Below are 20,651 nucleotides of genomic sequence, written 5' to 3'. Positions count from 1 at the left end.
TATCCACTGTGCTTTCTCTCTGGCCCAGGATATGGCGGTTCTTTGTTGAATTATTACAACCCTGACAGAATATTTATAATTTTATCACTTCTAGAAACTGAAGGATTGTGATTACTAAATTGGTTAGAAGAGTTCCTAGCAGCATAAATCCCATGTTAATTTATATTAATTTATATAATTAATTTATATTCATCTGTACAAAGTTTAATTCACTCCTATTAATATGAATTTTTTCCTTGTTTCCCAGTGACTGCTCAACTTCCAGGAGCTGGTGGTTACTCTGGAGGAAAGATTATCTTCATTGACACAGAAAACACTTTGTAACCTTTTTATTTAAACAAGTTACTAACATAATAGTGTGACTGAGTAATGTCACTTTAAAAGCTTGTGATTGAAATGTCTCATTTTTGTAGATTATCCTACAAATCAGCAATAAGGAAAACAGTCATTATTTTTGAGCTATGGGACTGAGTATGTGGCTCAGGGGCAGAGCAGTTGCCATGAGTATGAGAGGCCCTGGTGTCAATCTCTGGCACCACAAAACAAGACAAAACAACAACAAAAGCCAAGAGCAATGGAAAAAGCCAAAGGGAAAATAATTACTTGATGTTCTCAAATCACTTTTGCTATTTTTTTTTCTTTAGGCAAAGCCTGGCAAGCTACCTATGAAGTATTCAATATGCCAAACACAGTAACAACAAGTCTCAAAATGGAGACGTTACTGGGCCCGCTCAAGCAAATCGATGAACAACGGGAGGACAGTGTTTGGGTTTTTTTTTGTTTTTGGTCATACCCAGTGATGCTCAGGAATGATTCCTGGTACTCAGGAATTACTTCTGGAGGTGCTGAGGAACCATATGGGATGCTGGGGATCGAACCCAGGTCAGCTGCGTGCAAGGCAAACTCCCTACCTGCTGTACTATCGCTCCAGCCCCTCAAATCCCTTTTTTTTTTCTTTTCTTTTTTTTTTTTTTTAAGTTTTTACCTCTTGGCTGGAGAGATTGAAAAATACAGTGGGTAAGGGACTTGCCTTGTACACAGCGGACCCCCGTTCAATCTCTGGCACCACATTCTTGTAAAAAGAGCTAGAGCTCGGAGTAAGCTCAGAACATAGTTGGGCTGGCCGCAAAAAGTAAAACAAAGACAATAAATTTAAAAGAAAAATCATCACCTCTCAAAATGTCTTTGACATAAAATTGATAAAATTAATCATATGAAAGGAAATTATATTTATTTCTTTTTTGTACTTTGGAGGGCTTTGAGTCCCACTGCTCCTGTTCAGGCCCTTCTCCTGGCTCTGTGCTCAGGGCTCACTTCTGGCGGTGCTCAGGGGATAACATGGGGTGCCAGAGTTCAAACTAGGGTGGCCACAAGCACAGCACACACCTTAGCCCTTACTCTCTCTCCAGCTCCAGAAAGTTATATTTTATGAATTTTTATTCTCTTTTTGGAAAGATCTCACTTGCTAGAAAGATTATTGATTTACTCAAATCTGTGATCCAAAATAAAGATAAAATTCCAAAGGGGAGGGAACCCACAGAGGTGAAAAGGGCAGAATCAGTTAGTTGGGTAAGAAAAAGAAGTGTACCTGTGCAAGGAGGGGACACTTTTGTCTTTTTGGATTTTGGGTCACACCCAGCTATGCACAGGGGTTACTTCTCATTTTGCACTCAGGAATCACTCCTGGTGGTGCTCGGGGGACCATATGGGATGTTGGGGGATCGAACCCGGGTTGGCCGTGTACAAGGCAAACATCCTGCCCGCTGTATTATTGCTCCAGCCCAAGCAGGGGGGAAGGGCGGGGGGGCTGCACTTTTTGTTTGTTTCTTTAAAGAAGGCAGATTTCCAGGGAGGCACTGAGTAATTTTATTTTTCTGAAAAGTGGGATGGTAGAAAGTTTGGCAAACTTTAGAGCGGTATTTCCCAATGGGGGCCATTATGTTTCCTGGTGGGCACCCAAGGTATTCCAAGGGGGCCACAGGTGAAACCCCCATGAGTGTGGGGGGTGCACAGCACCAGATTAGGGGGGTAGCCCTATATGGGGGAATCACAGGAAGGAATCAAGGTCAGAAAGGGGCCACTGCCGGAAAAGGTTTTGAGAAACACTGCTTTAAAGAATAGACATTTGGATCACCAAAGACCTAATGCAAGTTTATTACTCCTTTTATAACTTTGATAGATACTGTCAATGATTATTAGTATCATAGGTTTTGCAGGCACACCAAAATTTTCTCCCTATAAATCGAGCAATTTAGAAAACTACCCTCTTTCAAAAGATGGTAAATTTTGGGCTGGAGAGACAATATAGCAAGTCAGGCACTTTCTTTGCATGTGGCTGACCTGAATTTGGTGCACCCTGGCATCCCACGTGGTCCCCTGAACATAGCCAAGAGTAAGCCCTGAACTCCACTGAGTGTGACCCCAAAAGAAGCTGAATTTAATACTTTTTGGTTTTGAGCCACACCCTGCTCTGTTTAGGGCTTATTCCTGGCTCTGTGCTCAGGGGTTGCTTCTGCCATGCTTGGGGCCCATATGTGGTGTTGGGTATTGGAACCAGGTCAGCTTCAAGCAAGACAAGTGCCCTACACACTGTGTAGCCTCTCTGGCCCCTAAAATAAGGTTGATTTTGAACTACTAACCAAACACCTTTAGATTAGTAATTCCCTTTTGACCTTTGAAATTACTTTTATCCTTTTCTGCATTGCCAGGGATGGAATCCAGGTCTCACACATGCCAATCATAAAAAGAAAAAAAAATTTTTTAGAATTTGGTGCTTATGCCAAAGAAAAATACAGGAGCATATTTAAAAAAGTTCTAAATAATTGATGAAATCCTTCAAGGACTCTCTTTGGCTGACTCCCAGGGACATCTTAGCCTTTTCTTTTGCTGCCACTGAGCTAGATCCCCAGCCCTGAAATTACTATTTTGACCATTGGGTTCATGTCAAATTTATCATTTGTTGTCAAACACAGGATTAATGGTATATTAAGTGACTTTATATTGAACAAGAGCATGAAGAGAGTGAATTAACTCGCTTTGAAGTGACTTGAATTATAATTCAGTGATATTATATTCCTAGAATAGATCTATTTTTATAGAGCCGAGAACAAAAGAGCCTCACAAATTGTAGCTGCTGCTTCTCTTCTAACTGATTTGCCACATAATCCTGAGTCACTTGCCTCATCTCACGCAGTGTCCTCATTTGTAAAATGTAATATAAGCGATAAGCTGTAGCAACTGATTTTCAAGGTTATTATGAAGAAGAGAAAATTTTATATTTAAAATCATTCTGACCGCCTCATCCTTTCGAGGAATGTTATCACTGAAACAGTCATGAATTAAGACACTCAGGAATATAAAGTCTGGTAATGGTTTTAAGTGATTTTTTTAGCATGGTTCCCTTTGACGGGCACCTATGACAGGTCCACTGATTTATCATGCTGTTAATTGATTTAAGGTAACTATCCTTTTAGGTGTGGCCTAAACTCTTTTGGGGGAATTTGATGGTTTAGATCCTTAACCTTGGTCTACGCTAGCCGTCCAGATCGCCTCCGGGACATTGCTGATCGCTTCAATGTCGACCATGATGCAGTGCTGGACAATGTTCTTTACGCACGGGCATATACGAGTAAGTCCCTTGCATTTGGATGCTTGGGTTGTTTTGAGGCTGACCGCACTATTTTCGTGATAATGATGATATCGTGACACTGTTTTCTTTTTTATTGATTTGGGGGGAGGGCACAGTTTGAGTTATACCTGGCAGTGCTCAGGGGCTAGTCCTGACTCGGTGCTTTTGAGTGACCCCTGGTGGTGCTCGGGGGAACACACATTGTGTCAGGGATTTGAACCTGGGTCTGCGCATACAAAGCAAGTGGACATTATTCTTTTATTTTTTTTTATTATTTTTTTCTTTTTTGGGTCACACCTGGCGATGCATAGAGGTTACTCCTGGCTCTGCACTCAGGAATTACCCCTGATGGAGCTCAGGGGACCATATGGGATGCTGGGACTCGAACCCAGGTTGACTGCATGCAAGGCAAACACCCTACCCATCGCGCTATTGCTCCAGCCCCAGACATTATACTTTTACTTTTTAAAAAATTGAGCCCAAAAGTTTATCATCTAATAAATATATTTTGGGGGGCAGCAGAGGGCCACACCCAGCGGTATTCAGAAATCACTCTTGGTGGGGGCTTAGGGGAATATGGGGTGCCGGGGATTCAACCAGACTGAGCTGAGTGCAAGGCAGGTGTCTTACCCACTGTACTATCTCTCCAGCTCCTCCTCTGATAAGTCTTTAGATATGAAAATACCCTCAATTTATGTCTTGGGTTTTGGATTTTTTTTTCTTTTTGGGTCACACCCGGTGATGCACAGGGGTTACTCCTGGCTCTGCACTCAGGAATTACGCCTGGTGGTGCTCAGGGAACCATATGGGATGCTGGGAATCGAACCCAGGTGAGCCACATGCAAGGCAAATGCTCTACCCACTGTGCTGTCACTCCAGCCCCTAAGTCTTGGTCTTTGGAATGGAGAGAAATATTCTTTTTTATATAACAGAATTTTGTGTCCTTGCCAGAGCAAAATACAAAAGCATATTTAATAAAGTCCTAAATAATTGATAAAATCCTTCAAGGACTCGCTTTGGCAGACTCCCAGGAACATCCTAGCCTGCACTTATTCTAGCTCTGATAATGTTTCTTTGCATTTCCCATCAGGTGAACATCAGATGGAGCTGCTTGATTATGTAGCAGCAAAGTTCCATGAAGAAGCTGGCATTTTCAAGCTATTGGTACAAGCTTTTAAATAACGTTCATGCACTGAGTTATTTAGCACATTCTTTTTTTTTCTATTGATTCAGATTCAAATGAACTTCTTCCATTTCCAAATGCTTCTCTTTACGTTAATCTGGTACAGGTAATTGATTCGATAATGGCACTGTTTCGAGTGGATTTCAGTGGACGAGGAGAGTTAGCTGAACGACAGCAAAAATTGGCCCAGATGTTGTCACGACTGCAAAAAATCTCCGAAGGTCAATTATTTAAATTTATTTTTTCTTCAGTGAAGATAGGATGTGTGTGTGTTGCTATTGTTTTTTTGTTTTTTGTTTTTGTTTTTTTTGCTTTTGGGGTCACACACATCGATGCTCAGGGGTTACTCCTGGCTCTGCATTCAGGTATTACTCCTGGTGGTGCTTGAGGGACCCTATGGGAAGCCAGAGATTAAACCCAAGTCAGTCACATGCAAGGCAAACACCATCCCCGCTGTACTATTGCTCCAGAACATGTTGTAGTTTTAAGTTTTTGGGCCACACTGGTGTGCTCAGAGATTAGGCCTGGTTCTGAGTTCAGAAATCACTCTTGACAGTCCTTGGGGGATCATATGGGATGCTGGGAATGGAATCCGTCCTAGCCACGTGTAAGATAAGTACCCTACCCATTGTACTATTACTCCAGCCCCCCAAATAGTTTTTATTGAATGAAATTTACTTGGAAAGACATGAGGGGAGAGAATGAGAGGAAGACATGTTTGAGAGAGAATATGGCTTCTCCAAAGTGGAAAAAAAAAACCCAAAAAACAGAGAGATGTTCAAGGGAGAATATGGGCTTAAGGAACAAGCCAAAGGTAATTTTTTTGGAGGTAAATGGGTCTATTAAGAAAGCATCAGATACTCAGTTACTTGACATCCTATATCTGACTGCATAACATCAGATTGTTTATTGAATAGCTTTCACAGAGAAACTCAGAATAATATCTGCAAATGATTCATTTAAAAAAATGGGGGACCAGAGACATTGTACAGCAGGTAAGAAACTTGCTGTGTGCACGGTCAACCCAGATTTGATCCCTGGCATCCCATAAGGTCCCATAAGTACTGCCGGAAGTGATTACTGAGTGTAGAGCCAGTGATACCTGAGCATCTCCAGTTTGGCCCCAAAACAAACAAACAAAAACAACCAACCAAAAAACCCCAGAAAACAAAATTATCTTGGTGAGGCTGGAGTGATAGTACAGCAGGGAGGGCGTTTGCCTCACATGCGGCTGACCCAGTTTCCACCCCCGGCATCCCATATGGTTCCCTGAATACTGGCAGGAGTAATTGTGAGTGCAAAGCAAGGAGTAATGCCTGAGCATAGCCGGTGACCCAAAAAACAAAAACAAAACAAAAAAAATTATCTTGGGCTGGAGTGAAAGCACAGCGGGTAGGGCACTGACTTTGCATGCAGCCAACCTGAGTTCAAATCCTAGCACCCCCAGCTTGCTGGTGAGTGATCCCTGAGCACAGAGCCCAGAGGAAGCCCTAGCACCGCTGGGTGTGGCACAAAACAAAACAACAAAAACCAGTGATCTCAATGGGAATGTAATTTTTTGAGATTGTTTTGGGCTGTACCTGGCAAATCTGTGCCTACTCCTCTCCCACTGTTTGGACTTGCTCCAGGCAGGGCTTGGTGAACTACAAGGTCGAGGAGTGATCCTGGGCTTCTCATGCACAGTGTGTGATCCAGACCTTCAAGCATCTCCCAATCCTAAAATTATTGCTTTGGTTTGGGGGCAGCTCTGTGTGGTGCTTGCAAGCTACTCCCAGTTTTGTGCTCGGGGGTTGTTCTGGAGGTGCTTAGGGGACCATGTGGGGATTGAACCTTGGCCTCCCACTTGCAAGCATGACCTCAAACCACTGAGCTATTTCTCAGGGCTCTCTTAATTATGGTTTCAGATTTTTTTTGTTTGTTTGTTTGATTTGGGGCCACACCCAGAGAAACTCAGGGATTACTCCTGGCTCTGTGCAAAGAAATTGCTCCTGGTGGTGATGACAGGGAATGAGATGACAGGGAATCTGACCCAGGTCAGCACATGCAAGGCAGACGCCCCTACATGCTGGATTGTCACTCCAGCCCCAACTAATTATGTTCTAAAACCAAAAACGTTGATCCTAATATAATAATAAGATACGTAAATAATAGCAATAATAACATTAAAGATAACAATCTGTATCAAAAAATAGATGATCTTGTTTATAAAATCATGGCACAGTATTGCTAGACTCTGACACCTAAATCATGAATTTTAATTATTTATCTTACATTATCTTTATCAATTTATTTATATTGCTTTATTAATTTTTATCATAATGCAGAATACAATGTGGCTGTGTTTGTGACCAACCAAATGACTGCTGATCCAGGAGCGACAATGACGTAAGCCTTAATTTTCTACAAAAAATAATTCCAAAAATAATAGGTTATTTTTTTTTCCCTGCTCCTTACCAACCCCCCAAAGATCAGTTTTGATGTCTACATAAATATATCATAGTTCATTATGCTGAATAGTACATTTTACTTTATAATTGCAGATACCACTTATGTTACTAAAACAAATTCTATTTTTCTCTAGTTCTATAATATATCAAGCAACAGTTTAACAATTTTCAGAGACACTTTGGGCTTTCCAAGATTAAAAGGATATCGGGGAGGGGCTGTAGAGATAGTACAGTGGGCAGGACACTTAGCTCTCACACAGCTGACCCAGGTTCAATCCCCGGCATCCCATATGGTCCCCCAAGCACCACCAGGAGTAATTCCTGAGTGCAGAGTAGGAATAACCCTTGAGCATCCCTGAGTGTGGCCTAAAATCTGAAAGAAAAGGGTATTCAGGAAAAAGAATAATATAATCCTAAAAATAAAGAGGGACCAAGTGCTCAAATGGTTGAGTGCATGCTTTGCACACAGAAGGCTGGGATTCTGTCTCCAGATCACATGGTACCTCATGCTCCACCAGGATAGTGGGCCCCGGCATTGAGAGCTGAGTGTGACCTCAAAATAAAAGCCTATGTGAACTATCTATGGTATTGGGATTTAGTGCAGGGTCACAGTCACTGAAGACACATGTCACAAGTAAGACAAGTGCCTTAACTCCTTTACGGTCTCTCTGGCCTGAAATTTTTAATCAGAGAAAGGTTGCAAGACTGCTAATTTTATTTATTTATTTATTTATTTATTTGGGCTGGAGCGATAGCACAGTGGTAGGGCATTTGCCTTGCGCGCAGCCAGCCCGGCCGAGCCGGGTTCGATTCCTCCGCCCCTCTTGGAGAGCCTGGCAAGCTACCCATGATGTATTCAATATGCCAAACACAGTAACAGTTGTCACAATGGAGACGTTACTGGGCCCGCTCGAGCAAATCAATGAACAATGGGAGGACAGTGACAGTCTACAGATTTATTTATGTGCTTTTTTGGGTCACAGCCGGCGATGCTCAGGGGTTAGTCCTGTCTCTGCACGCAGGCATTACTCCTGGCAGTGCTTGGGGGACCATATGGGATGCCGGGGATCGAACCCGGGTCGGTTGCATGTAAGGCAACCTCCCTACCCACTGTACTATCACTCTGTCCCAAGACTAGTACTTTATATATGTATGTATACATATAAGTCATATATTGTACAAATATATGTATAATTATACATACATATAATTTACCTGGATTTCATCAATTGCTAACAATTTTTCCATGTTTTCTCTCACATTCGTTCTCTCATGTGTGTTAAATCTTATTTTTCCTCTCTCTATAATAAATAATAAAATAGACATTTTATTATCTAGTTCTTACTCTGGAGAACCTGGCAGGCTACCAAAAGTATCCTGTCCACACGGCAGAGTCTGGCAAACTCCCCGTGGCGTACTCAATATGCCAAAAATCAGTAACAATGATGGGTCTCATTCTCCTGAGTCTGAAAGAGCTTCAAATGTGGCACTTTTTAAAATCTCAGGGCTAGGACGAAGGAGACGTTACTGGGGCCTGCTCGAGGCAACCGATGAATAACAGGATGACAGTGATACAGTGATTCCTCTCTCTACACACAGACACACACACACACACACACACACACACACACACACAAACTCTTTGAGATCCCCTTATTTTATTTGTAGGGAGTTGTTAGGACAAACTGACACTGCTCGTCTGGTGCTCAGGATGGCATCGCGGACGTTTGCAACCAAGCCCCCTGCACACAGAGCATGCACTCTCCCATGATGAGCTACCTCCCCGGCCCACTGCTTGAGAGTCTTAATCCCAGGAACCACTGGGAATTGTTTGCAGACATCATAATACTTCACCTCTTAATACTTTAGCATATCTCTTCTCAGAAAAAGAACATTCTCTTCCATAGCCACTCTGTAATTATCCCACTCAGGAAACGGAGCACTGGCTTTGTGGTGTGATCTAACGTACAATTGTGTGGCAGTATCTCCAGTCGTCACAATAACATCTCTTCCAGTGGAGGCTTTGTGGTTTTGTTGGCGGTTGGGGATTAATTGAGGATCACGCCTTGCATGTGGTTGTCATGTTAGTCGCTTCTTCATCAGAGCTTCGCCTCGGCCTTTGTTCGACTTTTCTAAGCGGATATTGTGAGAATGCTTATTATGAGCATATACCAAGCACAGTTTTTACTGACTCTCCCTCAGCTTGGAGCTAAGTTTTTTTCATTACTGAAAAAATGTGTCGTGGGGTGTGGGGGTTGTACCACACCTCAGGGATGATGGGTGCTTGGGGACTATTCCTGGCTCTGTGCTCAAGGCAATGCCTGGAGGACCTTATGTGATGCCCGGATAAGCCTCAGGTAAGGCAAGCACCTTACTTTCCACACAGTCTCCTGGCCCTCATGACTAAAATGTTAGGGAGGAGAGGTGGGAGGGAAATCTTAAGCTCTTTTTTACGGGAAAAACTGTAAAAGTGATATGGTCCTTCACAAATACCCACAGCAGGTAGGGCATTTGCCTTGCACGCTCCAACCTGGGTTTGGTACCCCACATCCCAAATGGTTCCTAGAGCCCCGCCAGGAGTAATTCGTGAGTGCAGAGCCAAGAGAAATCCCTGAGCGTTGCTGGTGTGGTCCAAATACAAAACGAACAAAAAAGAGAGTCTTGCTTAATCAATGACTACTTTGAAGGTGGCAATGAAGTGATAATAGTTGGGGCCTAGAGAAATGGCTCAAAGGGGTAGGCACAGTGCCAGGTCCCAAATAGGATACCCGGCACCGCATTCCTCCCCCTGCCCCTAGTGCTGCCAGGTTTCATCAGCTTCACGCTGCCAGGCGGTGTACCAGTATACCAGGCACACAACTCTGCAGAGGATTATTATTATTATTATTATTATTATTTTGGTTCTGGGACACACTCAGAGATGCTCAGGAGTCACTCTTGACTCAGCACTCAGGAATTAACTCTGGGCGGGGCTCGGGGGACCATATGGCGTGCGGGATCCAGGGTTAACCACATGCCAGGCAAATGCCTTGCTCACTATACTCACTGTCACTGTCACTGTCCTCCCGTTGTTCATCGATTTGTTCGAGCGGGCCCAGTAAGGTCTCCATTGTGACAATTGTTACTATGTTTGGCATATCGAATACATCACAGGGAGCTTGCCAGGCTTTGCCATGCGGGCGAGCTGCTCTCAGTAGCTTGCCGGGCTCTCCTCACTGTACTCAGCCCTGGGAATTTACTAGTCATCGAGATCTTTGCCTCCATAAAGAAGAAAAATAGGTCTGGAAGATAATCCATTTGTTAGCAAATATGCCTATCCTGAGTTTGACCCCCGACACTGCAAGGTCCCCTGAGTGTAGCATCAGCCCTGGAGGCCTCCTGAGTACTTCTTGGGATGGTCCAAGTAATTCTTGGCATTACAGGATTTGAGCACCACCGTATCCTTAGGTCCTTGCATTGACCCACCTGCCTGATTGACCTAGAATGATGGGGGGGTGGGGCTCCCCAAAGCCTACTGTACATGGATTAGGAGGTTGCCCTTTCAAAAAGGGAAAAGAAAGCCAATCCATTTAACTGGAAAACGAACAGTTTTGGCAGGTCAGGCATGGTCTGTAGGCCTTGAATGATTAAGGCAGTCTTCTCTGTTTCATTGGGTGCCTTTTATACACAGGACATGAAGTACTTCACAAAGAGAATAATTTTAAATGAAGAGAAATAGAAGATTTTTAAGGCTCGCTTTAAAAAGAGAGAATGACTCATTGGCTCAGAGGGAGGAAGTGGGTTGCATTCAAGTAAAACAGTACAAGTGAAAGAACAATGTTCTTTCTTCAGGTATGGGGAGGGAACAGTGAAGAGGCCCATGTCATCCTGGAGCAGAGGTTCCCAAACCTTTTTGGCCTACCACCCTCTTTTTAGGAAAAAAAAAATCCTTCATTCCCTCCACTGGACATCTGTCTTCTTCAAGTGAACAAGCTGCCCCTGTGATGTTTCTAGCACACGCCTTCCTGAGCCCTACAGCCCACCTAGGCAACACAGATACAGGGTTAGGAGGCAAAGGCAATCAGTGGAAATATTTCGGTCAGACAAGGTTTTTTATTTTTCTTTTATTTGTAGAAAGTTTCAAAAAATAGCAAAACCATTTTGAATTGACTCAATATGACAATGAAAGGAGCACTAGTACAGTGGGGAGGGCGCTGGCCTTGCACGTGGCCGAACCAGGTTCAATCCCCAGCACCCAGTATGGTTCCCTGAGACCAGCCAGGAGTCATCCCTGAGCACAGAGCCAGGAATAGGCCCTAGACTTTGCTGGTGTGATCACAAAACAAAACAGAGACAATGGAAGGGGAGAGAGAGAAGGAGGGTGAGAGGGAGAGAGGGAGGGGTGGGAGAGAGAGAGAGAGAGAGAGAGAAGGGAGAAAAAGAGAGGGAGATAGGGAGAGGGAGAAATGGAGGGGGGGAGAAAGAGGGAGAGAGGAAAGAGGGAAGGGGAAGAGAAGGGAGGGAGGGTGGGAGGGAGAGAGAAGGGAAAGAGGGAGAGGGAGAGGAAGGAAGGTAAAGGAAATAATGGAAAGAGTTGGCAAAGTGAAGATATTTTTGATGGAGAGATAGTACAGAGAGGAGGGTGCTTGCGTTGCATACAGCCGGCCTGGGATCAATCCCTGGCATCCCATTTGATGAGAAACAAACAAAGGTGAAGAGATTTATAATGAAAGTGAGTTGTTTGAACAGATAACATTAGGCTAGTATTTTGCTGGAAGTGTGCTTTGAAACGTCACCTCGTCATGTAAAAAAATAAGACTCACTATAATTAGTAGATGCTAAAGTATTGTAAATTATAACAATATAGACTAAATGCATTTCTTCACATAAAGCATATAAAAAATGCCACAGCGAAATGAAAAATACTAGGACAGTTTTAAACTAAAGGATTTCAAAGCTTATTAGAAAACCTCCCCTAAAGAAAACATCGTTGTTTCTTAGTGTTGAGAAATTTCAAGCTGCATTTTGCCTGGGGCCTGTCAGAGAAATATCACTATAATTGGTATGAGTCCCCAAGTACACTGACAATAATTGAGGCTTATATCCCATGCATTATGCTTGATGGCACATCGTATTAAAAAGGAACAAAATTACAGAGGCGAGGAGATGCCATCTGATACAGCAGAACGGTAGTTTCTAGCTGAGGCTCATGGATGCAGATTTCTAGGTTTAGATTGATCCAATTGATGAAAGCCTGAAGATAAAAAGTAAGATAGCAGCCTATACCAAGCATCCCTGGTATCACAGCCTATACCAAGGCAAACAATTAGATGAGCAATGAATAAGACTATGACACTACAAAATTTGTGCGTGTGTTTCGCTAAAACAGGTATCATTTTAGAATATTTGTGGACTTGGGCCAGAGAAATAGAATAGAAGGTGAGGCACTTGTGTTGCACAGAGCTACCTGGGTTCAATCCTGGTACTGCCTATGGTCCCCTGTGCACCACCAGGAATGAGCCAGGAGCTGAGCACAGAGTCAGGAGCAGCCCCTGCACACCACCTGGTGTCACCCAAAACCCTCCTAGCCCGCCCCCAAAATAAAATAACACTTGTGGTCTTGTAAGGATACGGTCTATTCCCTAAGAATGCCTACTGATTCAACATCATTAAATGTAAAGTCAGTATGGTTAGAGGAAAAACATCAAACCCGTGTCACTAGTATAGTATGCCAATGCAAATCACATAAATGGGTGGTTTTGGATCACTGGTTTGCAAGTGCAAATAGACCTGTGATCAAACCATTTGCGCTTCATGTTCCTCTCCATCAAGGAGATGAAAACGTGTGCTACTGACTGCTTACTGTACAAATACCCAGTGATTTAGAGGATTCTCAGGTCACCGCAACGGAACTCCGCCTCTCAAGGGTGTTTTTCTTCTGAACCCAATCTCAGTCTAGAGTAACATCCTTCTGGCACTACAGATACCCGCCCCCCCATCCCCCGGCAAAAACCACAGAATCAAAATGTTGACAAAATAGAGCTGTTTGGTAATGAACAGGAAGGCGATTGCTTAACGGAACTTATTAAACATGCCCTTCTTTAAAACCTTCCATCTCTAGCTTTCTCTTCAAGCCCGTGTTCTCCCTTGAACACATATTTCTTCTCTTTTTTCTCTTCTCACATCTTTATAAGCAAGTTTCATTCAATAAAAATGATCATACTTTGGGGCCAGCACATTAGTACAATGGAGAGAACTTTTGCCTTGCATGCAGCCAACCCTGGGTTCGATCCCCAACACCCCCAGCACCCCAAAGCTGGCTTGGTCCACCTGGTGTATGAGGCGATGTTATTATTGTTCAAATACTCCAACTGGTATGTGAGGTGATGTTATTATTGTTCCTAATTTATGAAGAGGAAGCAAAGGTCAGACTACTTAGTACTTTCCTGATAACGTAATTAAGAGACGTGCTTTGAACTTAGGTGGTTGCGGCTTCGAAGTTGATGCTTTTTTTATTCATTCCGTGCTACCCTCCACCTTCTACTCAGAAAATGATCACGTGTCCTACCATCACCATAATGGTATACTTTGCGACCCCAGTACCTTAATTTGAAGTTGGGAAGTCAGGCTGTCCCGGTGTCACCCTCAATGTAATATGCTACATCCTGTTTAACCAAAGGAATATAAATAAAACAGTCTTTCCTGGCCTCTGTTTCTTCCTATGTCCACCCCCGCCTCTTCTTCCTTCTTGTCATACTCCTCCATCCTCCAATAAAAGGAGGAAAGAAGGGGAGAAGAAACTGAAAGAAGGGGAAATAAGAGCATAGGATGTGGGTGGTTTTCTGGAGCTGTTTTTACTTGGTCAGAAATAGAAGTAAATTAAAGCCCTGTAAAGAATACAGAATGCGATTACACCTTCTTATGCTTCACCTCAAGACTTGGTTAGATTGCTAGACTGTTCAGGAAGTTCGGGGAAGCTTAAAGAAAAGTTTCTTGGGGGCCCAAGAGACAGTACAGTGGGTAGGGCACTTGCCTTGCACATGGCCAACCCAGGTTCAATCCCTGGCACCTACTATGGTCCCCCAATCCCTGAGCACTACTGGGTGTAATCTAAACCACCCCTACGTCCAACAGAACATGAAATGCTGATCATAGGAATGTCAGAAGCCTGAGCAGGACGACAGTAGGTAAACAGCCGCGCCAAACCCACCCCCATTCCATAATTTATAATTATTCCTCTTCTTGTTGAGAACATGTCTATTCCATGGCCCGCCTCCTTCTACAGAAAAGATGCCTCGTAATTGCAGCTTTTCATACACATATGATATGATGAAAGCTGAAAAAGCATTTTATTCAGTTTTCAGGCAGATCCCAAAAAACCCATCGGGGGACATATTCTGGCTCATGCTTCAACCACAAGAATAAGCTTGCGAAAAGGAAGAGGAGAACTCAGAATTGCCAAGATTTATGACAGGTAAATATTTTCTTCTCCTTAATTAGATTCTCAGGCATGTGGTATTAAGTAGAATTGCCTTTCCAGCGAGGCTGTAATTATTCCAGTGGAAGATACCACTTGGGTGAAGTTCCTTCCCCAAAAGGATCCATTTAACTGGGAAGTCACTAAGTACTAGGTCCTAGGAACTCAGGGATTCTGTCCATCACTCAGTTTATTCCAGACCTTCTAGAACTTAGAATGAAGCCAGATAAAAGAAGGGTTGATGCTGATTAAAGCGTGGTAAGTGCATGGTACGGGTCTGTCTATGTAAGGCTGACTGAGTTAGGTCCTGGGCACCCCTTATGGTCCCCTGAGCCCCACCATGAGTGATCCCTGAGCACAGAGCCAGGAATAAGTCCTGAGCACCGCTGAGTGTGGCCCAAAAATAAATAAAAAGTGTGGTAAGAGCAGGACTGGAGCAATAGCACAGCAGTAGGATGTTTGCTTTGCGCGCAGCCAGCCCTGCCGAGCCGGGTTCAATTCCTCCGCCCCTCTTGGAGAGCCCAGCAAGCTACCAAGAGTATCTCACCCGCACCGCAAGCTACCCGTGACGTATTCAATATTCCAAACACAGTAACAACAAGTCTCAAAATGGAGACGTTACTGGGCCTGCTCGAGCAGATCAATGAACAATGGGAGGACAATGTGTGTTTGTTTGGTAAGAGCAGGGAGGAACATATTCACACATTCTCCTTTCTTTATGCCAGTTTTCTTTTCAGATTTCAGTTTAAACTTATTGCTTGTAAGAACTTGAGGGCGAACTTGAGGGCTGGAGCAATAGTACAGTGGGTAGGGCATTTGCCTTGCACGCAGCTCACCCCAGGTTTGGTCCCCGGCATCCCATATGGTCCTCCAAGCACAGCCAGGAGTGATTCCTGAGTGCAGAGCCAGGAATAACCCCTAAGCATCACTGGGTGTGACCCCCAAAAAGCAAAAATAAATAAAAGTAGCTGCTCTTTAAAAAATATGAACTGTGGGGCCAGAGAGATAGTATAGCAGGTAGGGTGCCTGCCTTGCATGTAGCCAACTCTGATTTGATCCCTGGCACCACATGTGGTCCCCTAAGCACAGCCAGGAATGATCTCTGAGCAGAGTTGGGAGTAAGCCCTGACCACCAATGGATGTAGTTCAAAACTCCCCTTCTCCTCCCCCCCCAAAAAAAACCAGGAATTAAAAACAATAATTTTTTACAGAGAAGCCTACTACATCTTAGTTGTTATAGGTTCTGGAGAGAAAGCAGTAGAAAAAAAAAAACCCAAAATACCAATTTATCACTGTCATGGAGCTGTGTGGTCCACTGGGAATGACTGATGTAACATCTGTCACCCCATAGACAAGAAATGCCCTGAGGGTAGGAACACTGTTCGAGTCTCACCACTGTGTTCCTGGTGCCTGGGAAGAATATTGGTGCAGTGTCTGGGTAATGAGCCAACCCTGAGCAAAGACAGAGATGTTCTTTACCCTAGGGAGGGAAAATCAGCCGGAGCAATCAAATGAACTTGTACTCGGTACAAGCTTAATCAATAGTTACTATTATCAAATAAATACTAAATAGGGCTTGAGCAATAGTACAGCAGGTAGGGTATTTGCCTTGCACGTGATCAACCTGGGTTTAATCCCTGGCGTCCAATCCCTGGCATCCTATATGGTCCCCCAAGCCCTGACAAAAATGAGTGCCAGGAGTAAATCCTGATTAGCACCCAAATCCTGAGCAGGTGTGGCCCAAAAACAAAACAAAACAAAAATTTTTAAACAACATTGGGGGGGGTTGGGGTATTTTTTTGCTTTTTGGGGTCACACCCTGCGATGCACAGGGGTTACTCCTGGCTAATGCACTCAGGAATTAATCCTGGCAGTGCTTGGGGGACCATATGGGATGCTGGGAATCAAACCCGGGTAGGCTTCATGCAAGCAAACGCCCTACCTGCTGTGCTGTCACTCCAGTCCCAAGAACATGAGTTTTGTGGGAACAGACATTGTCCAGAGGGTGAGATGTTTGTCTTAGCAGACCCCAGTTTGGATCTCTGACACCATATGGTCCCCCATCAGGTTCACTCCTCAGAACCACTGTGTATGGCCCCAAAACAAAATAAAACATGAGTTTTTTAAGGGTGCAGACAGAATGTACAGGAGGTAAGGTATTTGCCTTGCATTTGGTCAACCCCAGCTCGAATCCCTGGCACCATATGGTGCCCTACCAGGGTTTATTTCTTATTGTTTTGTTTGGGGGCCACACCTGGAGATGCTCAGGGGTGATTCCTGGCTCTGCACTTAGGATTCGGGGTTCACTTCTGAGAACCAGTGAGTGTGGCCCCAAAACAAAACAAAAAAACAATTAAACAAGACTATGAGTTGTGGGGGATCAAAGAGGTAGTACAGGAGTTAAGGCACTTGCCTTGCACAAAGCTGACCCCTAGTTTTATCCCTGATACTACATGTGGTCCCCTAAGCACTTTCAGGAGTGATCCCAGTACACAGATCCAGGAGTAATCCCTGAGCACCACTGGATAACTGGATATGGTTCCCCCCCAAAAAAAAAATAAATTAAAAAAGCAGTTCCAGAATCAAAAATATTAGCTTTCAATCCTAGAATCTTCAGTTAGTAAGAAACAAGACAGTCTTGTGTAAATCACTTCTCTCTTAACCTCAATCTTCTTTCTATAAAATGTAGGTAATTATAGAGAACTAACATTATTATCATAAAGTTTTAATAAAATAAGGGAGCCTGACACATTGTAATTAGTAAAGCCCTATAAAATGACAGCTACTAATAGTCTATGTAGTCACCATAATCTAGATATAATAATAGCATGAAAGAGCAGTAGGCTATTTTTTTTTCACAGATGGTGATTTTCAATTTTTCCTTTCCAGTCTAACCTTTTACTTAACTTTTAGATACTCATTTCCAACTTGTAGAACTGCCTACAAGTTCTCAGGTTACTCAAGCAACAGATCTAAGCCTGACTTCATTTTCTTCTTTTTTATGGACAGAACAAGCTTCTCTTTTCCCATATTTTTGTTACTCCTGCTATTCCTTCTACCTGGAATACTTGCCTTTCTGTCTCAAAGGCCTCTTCAAACACTTTCTTTTGTGGAGGGGGGGCCGGGGAACCATACTTGGTGGTGTTTAGTAGCTACTCCTGGCTCTGTACTCAGGAATCACTCCTGGTGGTCCTGGGGGACCATATGGGATGCTGGGGACAGAACCAGAGTTGGTTGTGTGGAAGGTAAGTGCCTTATCCACTGTACTCTTTCTCCAGTGCTCCTCAAATATTTTCTGAGGCTTTATCTAGTCAACTCTCACAACAGAATGTCTCCTTTCTTTAGAATTCTATAGCGTATACACCCACTGAGTGAAATCCCAGCTTCCTTCGTGTATTTGTCATATGCCACAGGTGACTTGTTAGACTTAAGAGTAAGAACTTTGTCTCATTTTGTAAAATCTATAGTCTAGTACATATTAAAGTACTAATGATTTTTTAAAAGAGCTTATTTATTTATTTATTTATTTATTTTGACTTTTTGGGTCATACTCAGAGATGCTCAGGAATTTACTCCTGGCTCTGCACTCAGGAATTACTCCTGGCAGGGTTCAGGGATCATATGGGATGCTGGAAATTGAACCTGTGTCGGCCCTACGCTCTGTACTATCACTCTGGCCCCTAAAGTTTTTTTAAGTGTGAGGTCAGAGAAATATTACAAAAGTTAAGGCATTTGCCTATTTATGTAAAAATCGTCAAGTAAGAAATCCTAAAATGAATTATACACTGATTTTTTTAAATGGATCACATCAGGGCCAGAGAGACAGTCCAGTGGGTAAGGTACCTGCCTTGCATGCAACCTACCCAGGTTTGATCTCCAGGAGTGATTCCTGAGCAGAGAGCCAGGAGTAAACCCTGAGCACTGCCAGATTTGGCCGTAGCCCACAACCCCCTAAAAAACAAGCCTCATATCCATAGGGAAATAATCAATTGCTTGCTTCCTCATACTGTTTACATGCAAATGAAAACAATAATTAGTATTACTTATCATTTTCCACAACTTAGAGTTATGAAACTTGCAAACTTGCAGGCTATCGAATGTAGCCTGCCCACAGGGCAGAGTCTGGCAAACTCCCCGTGGCGTACCAAATATGCCAAATACCAGTAACAATGATGGGTCTCATTCTCCTAAAGAGCCTTAAATATAATCTCAGGGCTAGGATGAAAGAGACGTTACTGGGGCCTGCTCGAGGCAATCGACGAATAACAGGATGATGAATGATGAAAAAAAAAAAGAGTTATGAAATAGCTCAAAGGTAGTGAAAGGCCCAGACCCGTCACAGCATTGGGGAACCCGGAAGGGATGCTAGACAGCCTCTTTCCCAGTGAATGTTCTCTGTAGTTGTTTAGTTCATTTCAAAACCTTTTAGTTTTGCCCTATCATAGTCCTGTCAATAGGGAAGTGCACAAACTTTTAGGGTCACACAAGCTCCTCAGGATCTGCTACGCAATACCTAGCCGTGTACTGAAAAAACTCGTTTATTCCATTTGCTTTTTCCCCAGTCTGGGATGATTTTCCTTGGTATTTGGAACCTGACATATAGAAATTGTTCAATAAATGTGAGTTCTAGGGCTGGAGAGATAGCACAGCGGGTAGGGCACATGCCTTGCATGCAGTCGACCCGGGTTTGATTCCCAGCATCCCATATGGTCTCCCGAGCACCACCAGGAATAATTCCTGAGTGCAGAGCCAGATGTGACCCCAAAAAAGAAAAAAAAAGGCAGCATATTGCTTCCTTGACTAGGGAAGGACAAAGGTTTAAGGGTTGACAATCTCCTCATTCCGTTAAGGGGACGGCAGAAGAATGAAGGGAAGGATCTGGAAGGACCTCCTAGGCTCCCATTGCTCCCAACTCTAATCTGCTTGCCAAAGAGGAGTGTCCGAAGGAACCAGGTTTTTGGGGTGCTCTTACATAGCCCCCTTCAGGGTTGATGGTACTTGCAGGTAATTCTCTAGTCCACATTTAGCTGTACCAACTCAGATTTTTCTGGAGACCCAGGCCTGTGACATGAACATAGTATTTATAGAAGTAAAGCTTTTTATGAACTTCTGTTCCCTTGTATTCTGTTAGCCCCGAGATGCCTGAAAATGAAGCCACCTTCGCAATAACTGCTGGAGGAATTGGGGATGCCAAGGAGTAGGTGGTGAGCTGATGCAGATTGCTGCTTAGTGCTTATTAGGAGCTGCAGAGATGGGAAGAAGTCTCAAATTTCAGATCCTAAAGTAAGAATTTGTTTTTCTCAGATGCTATTAAAGGATAATCAGCAATGGAGATTTAAATCTTACATTGATTGTTGAAGGTTCTGGTTTTATAACTGTGCATTGTATCAATTCATGAATATATATATATACACACACACACATATGTGTGTGTATATATGAATGAGTAAGTGTATTGATAATTAACTCTGGAAAAGATACCTAATTCTCTCACATTAACATTCCAAAGTGACCACTCAGAAGACAAAGTCTTAAGAGCTCAGAAATGTTCCATGTGAAAGATGTCCTATATGAAAAATGTTTTTCTAACACCTATGTATTTTATTGGGAAGACAAAGAGGAAGGTAATTAGAATCTCAGGAGTGCATAACTTTTATATTTTAAGTTTGGGATGGAAAATTCAAAATCATATAAAATATTACAATTAATTATAATGGTCACGGTCACGGTCCTCCCGTTGTTCATTGATTTTGCTCGAGCGGGCCCAGTAACATTGTGAGAATTGTTACTGTGTTTGGCATATTGAATACTCACGGGGAGCTTGCCAGGCTTTGCCGTGCGGGCGAGATACTCTCGGTAGCTTGCCGGGCTCTCGAGAGGGGCGGAGGAATCGAACTCAGGTCGACCATATCGGCTGCGGGTAAGGCAAACGCCCTA

At 43.3% G+C, this 20,651-nt stretch overlaps 1 protein-coding gene across 1 annotated transcript in view; it reads left to right on the top strand.

Moving 5' to 3' along the window:
* The window catches only part of DMC1 (DNA meiotic recombinase 1), a 35,142-nt gene extending 15,227 nt beyond the window's left edge, over positions 1-19,915 (top strand). Inside the window, exons 7-11 of the mRNA XM_056137397.1 lie at positions 4,719-4,792; positions 4,918-5,032; positions 7,136-7,196; positions 14,595-14,711; positions 19,846-19,915. Of these exons, the coding sequence (XP_055993372.1) occupies positions 4,719-4,792; positions 4,918-5,032; positions 7,136-7,196; positions 14,595-14,711; positions 19,846-19,915 (437 nt within the window). The remainder of the gene's footprint in view (positions 1-4,718; positions 4,793-4,917; positions 5,033-7,135; positions 7,197-14,594; positions 14,712-19,845) is intronic.
* The last annotated feature ends 736 nt before the right edge of the window (positions 19,916-20,651 follow it).

The sequence above is a fragment of the Sorex fumeus genome, unplaced genomic scaffold, assembly GCF_029834395.1.
Source record: "Sorex fumeus unplaced genomic scaffold, SorFum_2.1 ptg000125l, whole genome shotgun sequence".
Classification (NCBI taxonomy): domain Eukaryota; kingdom Metazoa; phylum Chordata; class Mammalia; order Eulipotyphla; family Soricidae; genus Sorex; species Sorex fumeus.
This window is presented reverse-complemented; position numbering and strand designations above follow the sequence as displayed.